The sequence below is a fragment of the Lolium perenne genome, chromosome 2, assembly GCF_019359855.2.
Source record: "Lolium perenne isolate Kyuss_39 chromosome 2, Kyuss_2.0, whole genome shotgun sequence".
NCBI classification, from domain to species: domain Eukaryota; kingdom Viridiplantae; phylum Streptophyta; class Magnoliopsida; order Poales; family Poaceae; genus Lolium; species Lolium perenne.
Genome location: NC_067245.2, coordinates 220,857,827 through 220,865,986, shown reverse-complemented (window position 1 = coordinate 220,865,986; position 8,160 = coordinate 220,857,827). Strand labels below are relative to the sequence as shown.

Below are 8,160 nucleotides of genomic sequence, written 5' to 3'. Positions count from 1 at the left end.
CTGCTGATATTGCTTGATTAATTTAATGGTTGCACGTATGCAGATAGTCTTGGTATTTTGGAAGAAGTAGTAGTTTGAAGACATCAAAAATTTGCTCATTTTTGTTCACTTTAGATAGCCAATTTAAATATATGTGGATTTGATTGTCAAAAAAAAAGGAACTACGATGCCATCCAGTTTCTGGAAGGTGCAGTTGCGACTGGATTATTGGACCTAGAAGTTAGACCGTTAGAAACAAGTTTTAAAAGGTTCCTCATACATTTGTTGAATCCCATGTAAATTCGAAAAAATAAATGTATTTGAAGAAACGTGATAAGCTTATCTCGGTCGGTTTCACCAAGTACGGTGTTTTTTTTTTCCAATATTTCAAATGCTTCAACCTATAGCAAGACACTGTGGGTCACTCCTGTTGTTGTTTCTTTGCGTCGAATCTCTAGATTTTATTCAGACCAACACAATATCAAGAACTATATGAGACATCGAGCGCAAACACTTGCTCTCCAGTTGCCGTAGAGACAAGTTATGGCGGTCTAGCTATTGTCAGCATAGGCCCCTCTCCATCCCTGATTTCCCATCCTTGGCATGATGAAAATTTCTCACAAAAAAGTTTCTTAGATATATACAGATCACACTGGACCTCTGGAACCGAAGGAACAAAGACCAAAGAACAGAAAGCACAAGTTTCTTAGATATATACAGATTGCTTCCACAAGGAAGAAAGGTAAATGCTGCAAGAAACATACTAATACCACCACCACCACTACCTAAATTGCATCAATTCATACAGATACTCGAACATCAATATACATACATACGCCTATTTACTAGTAGCAAGCAGTGAAGGCGGGGGCTGTTCACCAGTTATCTCCTAAAACCAAGCAACTGGCAGCAAAACGGCATGAAATGACAGAATACCTCTTCTCCGCATTCCTTGTTGACACACGACCAAAGGCCACTACAGTTCAAGAAAAAGGCAGTCGACACCCTTTAGTCTGTGAACCAATTATGAGTAGCTCTTCCCACCAGAGTGAAGGATCATGGACATTTTCCCGAATGATCCAGTGGAAGAACGAACAGAATTAGAGCAAAGTTAGCATTCAGCAGTCTGTGTTGGTAAATGAGGCCCGGTAGTCTAAGCCGCTCCGTGGAGTAACTGATTCATGAGATGAACTAACGCCACTGAGCTTCATGGTGTCAGCGATAACTGATGACTTAGCCTTAGGTGCCAACTGTTTCGCCTCCTCGTACGAATAAATATAAATTCTTTTCACCATGCTGCAAAACTCGCTGCAATAACATGAATTACAGAGGGATTAGGACTTGGATATAAGAAATTTGCATCCATTCAGCAACAGTGACATAAGGGTTCTTACTCCCAAGGATCGTCCCCAACAAGCATCATATCATCCTCTTCATCGGCATAAACAACCTGCCATTTCTTGAGTGTGAAACATAGCTCCCCCTGTATATCAAACATCTCCTCCAACTTGCGGTGAAGATTGCCATACCCATCTAGCTTTGTTAAGTCCACTGCTCTTCCAACAGCCATTCCTTTCATAATTACCTATAGGAACAAAAAATGTTGTAAGCAAAAAACTAGAGGAACAGTAATTAATAACTCTGCAAGTTACAAGATTTCAAAGTCGGGCATCTTTAAAATGTGATGATCTATCACCTTTGTACAGCTTCTAACTTGGCGACTTTGGGTCTCGAGAAGAGCACGTTCACTGCTTGCTGCTTGGGCATTGGAGTTGTTGACATTGGATGGCTGCGAGAGCTCAGCAGAGTCAACGTCTACAGATGCAGCCATTTGGTTATAATCATCACCAGAAAAAGTAACCACAGGCTGTTTTTCTTCCACAGCAGATCTTATCTCAATTCCAAATAATCTGCAACCACCAGTAGTTGGTTCAAGCTTTCTTTCAGCTGTGACTTTGTTAGTGCTTCCAGCATAAGAGTCTTCTCTTGATTCTCTTGCTGGCCAGTAGAACTGATTGAATGCAACATTTGATGAGGATGAGAAGATTGAAGTAGGAAATAACTCGCATTGTGGTTCCGAAAATGAGAGGGTTTGGCTTGGTTCAGTTGGGGACTTCCATAGTCCTGATATAATAGCACCAGCTTAGATATGTAAAGCAAAAGGATACTGGGGGAGGCACTAAGTAATATCAAAATACAATATTCATGACTATGAGCTGAGCATTGTACCCGTAAACCAGATCACTACTTGTAACTTAACAGATGCTAAGGAGTTCATATATCTTACCAAATTTTGGAGGAAGTTCTGGAACCACGGCAGGTGAAGCTGGAGGTCGTGCGCGCTTATTCCTTAATGGAAGTTGTGGGGGTTGTGGATTAGCTGCATCCAGTGGTTCCAATTCCCATGGTGAAACTCTATCTGGACGAAGAATGGATGAAGGTTCGTCCCATTGTACCTAGCAGTAATTACAGGAAAGAATCAGATCTGAAAAGCAAACATGGAAACATCACAATGAACCACTACAAGCACGCCAAAGAACACCCATTTCTAGTTGAAACCATAAAAGTCAGTATCTTCATACCTTCAGAGATTTCCAATCAGAATCTGCCCATGCAGATGTTGGCATTGTCGCTGTGCTCCCAATACCAGTAATTGTTCCACTGAACCTGTAATCACAGAAAAGCTTGTCAAATTCACCTAGATGGTTGTAGTAAAGCCAACATCATGTCTAAAGCGGTCTCATATTACCTTCTTTCAAGAGCTTCATCGCCTTCAAATTTCATCTTAAATCTCATTCCAACAGAAATATTCTGCTTCTTCGCTTCAAGGTACTTGTTAACACTCACTACAAATTCAGATCGACTTGTTCTGGGGGAAGAGAATCAGAGACACCCATTAGGTGTTTTAGAATAGATAGTATGGAGAATATAAAATTCGCCAATTTTCATACACGTTAATGCTATCTCGCTTCAGCAATAATAAAGGATGGTTGAAAGGGGTAAATTCTCAGATGTAAATGCACAACAAGGTATAAGAATTAACCTTAAGGGCCTTAATGAGCAATAATTATCTCTCGCACCTAAGTGGAATGTACAATACACAGGGAATTGCTATTTGAAATGAATAAAATAGGCACAATAATCTTCTTTATTTATCATGCATCTGGTAACTCTTTATTAGCTTGCATTACTGGTGAAGAGGTGATGCTTTAGTTATCTTGCATTACTGGTTGGTTGCCGCAAATAAACATCACTATGCAAAAAGGGCACAACTAAAAGGAAAATTGGTTGAATCTTACCTGGGTTTGTAGAAAACAGAAAAGAGGGTCCCAGTGGAGATAGCATGGGAGGCTGTTGCAAGAACTCCGAGATGCATGCTGTGGCTTGATATGACAGATGACGGCATGTTATTTACTTGTCTCATATGCCTCCTTACTCCAACCCGTAACTCACCATTTTCACCTCTGCAAATTATACCAATACTACTTAGTACTATTCATGAGAACTGAACCAGGAGAGAGGTGCAAATGCATCAGAAATATGCCACCAAGTGACAAGATTACAGTATCATGTACTCCCTACCTCAGAAAAATAAATGCATCACCAGCAACCAATCTCTTTGAGCTAACAAAGACACTCCAGCCAGTTGTAAGTAGGTGCCGTCTAGGTTGTCCTGAAAATAAAACACAAGGAGACATGAGATAGAACCAAAGAGAGAGATCACACAAATAGGCATTAACTAATGAATTAGCAAACGTTGCATGTTTCTACAGTGGTAACACTTCAGCATTCAATATTGACATTAATTGCTACAACACCAAAACAATAGGAGAATAGCGTCAGGAAGTTATAGGGGCTTCGTGCTGAATGCTAAAATTGTAAACTCACCGCGAAATATGTGACGAAAATGCCACTCAGTTCCATGGAGATCTTTGGCAACTAGTTCTTGACATGGGGGATTCTGAGACATGTCCTGCAAAGAAACAAACCATCCAATAAGCCAGAAATCGTGTAGACATCAACTGGAGTAAAAACATGCTTTCGATGCTAACCAGCGGAGGAAGACACTCTTCAGCATGTCTCCTAAGAACAGAAAACCCACCATGGGTACTCGTATCTGAAGCTGTTAATGTCTTGCAAAAGGAATGTATTGTGCCTTTCTCAAGTTCTTGTGGCTCAGGACCTGAGCTTGTGAGCTCACTTTGCTGATCAAGAGAAATCAATGGAGAAAATTAATGAATGTAAATGTAAAGAAAAAACATGAAACACAGCTGACAAAGTAAACTGCATCACAAAAAGAGAATATGCCATAAGATTGTAGATTGCACAATAATATGAACGATTTGAATGTTAGCAATGGTTAAAACAGGAATACTCACGTCAGCTTCTGGTTGCAGCATGATTTGAGCGTAAACTTCATCTGAATCAGCTTCTGTCTGCAATACAGAGTTCAGCCGGTTAGGTAGGTATAAGCATTTCTAGCTCAGTGTGTAGATTAAGTAGTTCCTGGACACTAGGATGGAAGAAGGTTCCAGCAGAAAGATATAGAAATACTGACCCGGAGTTCTACGTTGACCACGCGGCATAGGATTTTGGATGGGAGATTGAACATCGGCAGGTACTGGTCAAGCTGCTGGCTCGTAGATGCCTCAAGCTATAGGGCGAATCGTGGTCAGATTGAGGAGAAAATATATATCGACAAAAAAAGAATTAATCAAGTGAAGAAATATGCAGAGAAGAGTCATAGACCAGCAAGTACCTGCTCCATATGGCCCTGTGGAAGGTAATAGACTCGTTCGCCTTGTCTAGGCACCGTGATCAGCGGCCCGGCACACGCATGCCACAGCTCCCGGAATAGTGCATCGCTACAGGTTCCTACATTTCAGCAATCGATTTACAATATCAGTTCATCAGAAGTTGGGTAGAGCGGAGACAAAGGATACATGGTAGTAAAACGCTGGTTGTTCTCTGTATCAGAATTAGGCCGCTCGGACAAACATGGCGCACAAAATTCTACCCAGCTCAAGTGTCCGACAGTTGGATTTACGAAGAGCACAACAGTAGTAGGTGCTAAGATTAGCAATTGGCTTGGCACCATAAATAGAAATCAAACATATATAGAAGACTGAAGACTGGCTACAAGAATATATTCCAATTGGGTACATAACTTTATTTCCAATTGAGTGGATCACGCTTTTGAGGGAAAATGAAAGAAAAAAACAAGTGGAGCAGATCGACTCGAAGTAGAAGAACTGCAGAAGCGTCGTTATGGGAGTAGCCCATCAGATGTGGCGCTATACAGAGAGAATTGCACAAGCATCGGTATGTGAGCAAGCCATCAGATGTGGCACCAAACAGAGAGAATTGAGCAACCGTCGGCATGGGAGCAACCCATCAGATGTGGCACCAAACAGAGAGAACTGCGCAAGCATCGTGGATACAGGATACTCTCAGCAGACGGCAGCACATACGGATCGGGTCGACAAGAGCGAGTGCAGCCCAAATACTCGAACAGAAGCCTAATACTAGTATTGTGCTTATGCGCATCGGCTCAAATTCGCAGAAGAACTCGGCTACTTTTTGTACACGAAGGGCGAGTCAACCAGGTGAGTCCACTTCATCAACCAACTACCGACACAGTTTGTCGCCGAAGCGTAAAACTTACTACCACGCGAAGGCAGACCAACTACTTCCTCAGTTTCTGACCAAACCAGTTCCTCCCCAAACGGCAAAAACCGCGTGGACGGAAATCGCGACTAACAGCAGAGGGATGGGGGCGCGAGACGAGATCGAACCTGTGCCGGCAGCAGCAGCCGCGGGGGGAGTCCCGGTATCCATCGCCGCAGCCATGGTCCGGGGACCGAAACGGGGCGGAGAAGGGGGTTCGGTACCGGTGCGGACGAGGGAAGCAGGAGGTCGTGGGGACGTGCTAGTTCTGACGCCGCGGCCGGGTCAGCTCCTCCATGGATCTGCCTCCGACGGTCAGAGGCCGTACGGCGGCGCGGCGACGGAATTCGCGTGGAATTCGGGCGCCCGTGGACGGGAACCTCGGTTGGTGCGGCGGGGGCTGCGTGGCCGGGTTGGGGGCAGGAGGGAGGCCGCTCCGGTGGAAGGGGAGCGGGGCGGGGCGGGGGAGCCGGCGAGGAGGTGGCGTGTAGCGTGTGTGGTGAGGGGGAGGAGGAGGAGGTTGTGAGGTGCGTTAGCTTGGTAGGAGGAGTATTTGGGTGGTGTCGGGCGGGTGGAGTGGTGTGCTTGGTTTGGTTTGGTTTTGACAGCGAGCGGCGGTGGCGGTGGAAGGGAGCTGCACGGGGCGGAGGAGGCAGGCGGGTGGTGGGGGAGGAGACAGGCGGATCACGGGTGGATTCGTGCACTGGGTGTGGGTGGATAGGACTTGCTGCCTGCCTCGTGCGGCGCTTGCTTGCTTAGTTTCACCCGAGTTTTCCTTGTTTCGCCCGTGTTTCTCGGTGATGGGGATGGATCACTGGCACTGTTGTTGTTTTTTTCTGCGAAACACACACTCTCTCACAAATACAACACGTATACACACACCATATCAACGCACACGGGTATATCCTTAACCCTTGAGTACCTTCAAAAATGGTTAAAAAAATGGTGATACTAAATATTCCGTCTTTATGAGACACAAAAATATTAAACCTGATGTTTGAATTCTGGTAAGCTGTGATGGCGGCACGGCACCAACAACATCTTCCTTACGACACGGGGTGCTTGTTTTGCCAGTGAGAAATTGCGCAAACCACCAACCATCGATTTCATTCGGTAAGCAAACTATTCAGTTTACATTTTTTTTTCTTCTTTTCACATATCATCAACTATCCATGTAGAGTAAGTAATAGGTTGTACAGTACAAAGCTTCAAGACTCACATTAAGCAGATCAGAAGCAAAATCTAACGTAGGTCTGACAACTTCAGTCCACGAATCAGTGATGAAACCGGTCATTATGGTGAAATCTAGAGTTTCCTGAAATCTATCCATATAACATATTTTATAAAGATCGCCCCCAAAAATACTCGAAGATGGCCTCAAACAAAAAAAAAGTTCTAGATTTAGAAGGTGTGGATAATTTTCAGAGTTTTCGTTTGACATAAAGAACATCTCAAACGGAGTTCGTATGAAAAATCGGCGCCCATTTTACTGAAGGGTAGTGAGACAGTTATGGGAACCCGAAAATTGGTGACGCGATTGGCACAAACTCTTGCCATTCTTGATGGATTTGGCCAAGCCACGACTTTATGGACTCATAAAGGACATGGGGGAGTGCTAGGAAGGTTCTAGAGGTGTCCAAGAGTCCTTCGATCATTCACTAGTGGCGTATTTGCTCATGTTTATGGCTGCACCAATCTATGGCTCCTCTCTAGAAGAAACACTAAAAAGACTATACTAAGTTTCGCTAATTGTGACAACCGCATAAGTGAAATAGCAATTTGTCTGAACAATTACTCCCTTAAATTACTTCATCTTACTCCACTTCATGTCACTTTATTTATCTTGCATTAGTTTTACTTCTTGCATTTTATTTGTAGCACTTATATAGTTTATAGCAAAAATCACTTCACACACATACCGTATTTCCTAGCTTTCCATAGAAGATCATATAAGTGGGTTATAGGGCTTTAGAGAATAGATAGGTTACCTTCATCTCCTCGTGGGTTGGACACTGAAATACTTATCGAATTCTATTCGGTGATTCCCTACACTTGGGGGTTATCACTGGGCACCGAGACATTTTTAGGACCCTCTCACTGTACACACATCTCATATGGTTGTGTCATGGGGTCGTCCAAGTTCGTAGAAGGCTTAAGATCTACACTTCAAATATCTAGCAAGAGACGACGAGGAATGGGGTCCAAGTTGGATTTTGCGAAACGGCACCGGCGGGGGAAATCCATTTTTGCTCACACGTGCGTATGAACCCAGTTTATGGAAACACATTTCAAAATGTTAAAAAGTCCAGAAATAAAATTCCTCGCATACATCTAGACATTCTATGTTGGCACATAATTTTTCGGAAAAAGGAACATTTTCGGTCTTGTGTCTTGTGTTTTAACATAAAATGTCTAGATATACACGCGGTATTTTTTCCAAACTTTTATGTCATTTTTAAATTTAAATTTTATGCCTCTTATATAATATGTTCACGTGCACCTATGATCGAAACA

At 43.3% G+C, this 8,160-nt stretch overlaps 1 protein-coding gene across 1 annotated transcript; it reads right to left on the bottom strand.

Annotated features, from left to right (window-relative positions):
• Positions 1-665: 665 nt before the first annotated feature.
• LOC127334957 (auxin response factor 9) lies at positions 666-6,230 on the bottom strand. The gene is made up of 14 exons (XM_051361519.2): positions 5,775-6,230; positions 4,739-4,854; positions 4,538-4,633; positions 4,359-4,415; positions 4,032-4,184; positions 3,868-3,952; positions 3,562-3,652; positions 3,279-3,443; positions 2,729-2,848; positions 2,562-2,646; positions 2,267-2,435; positions 1,676-2,103; positions 1,374-1,564; positions 666-1,287 (listed from the first exon to the last, which is right to left on the bottom strand). The coding sequence occupies exons 1-14, from the start codon at positions 5,827-5,829 to the stop codon at positions 1,098-1,100; spliced, it is 2,001 nt and encodes a 666-aa protein (XP_051217479.1). The 5' UTR covers positions 5,830-6,230; the 3' UTR covers positions 666-1,097.
• Between the last annotated feature and the right edge of the window lie 1,930 nt (positions 6,231-8,160).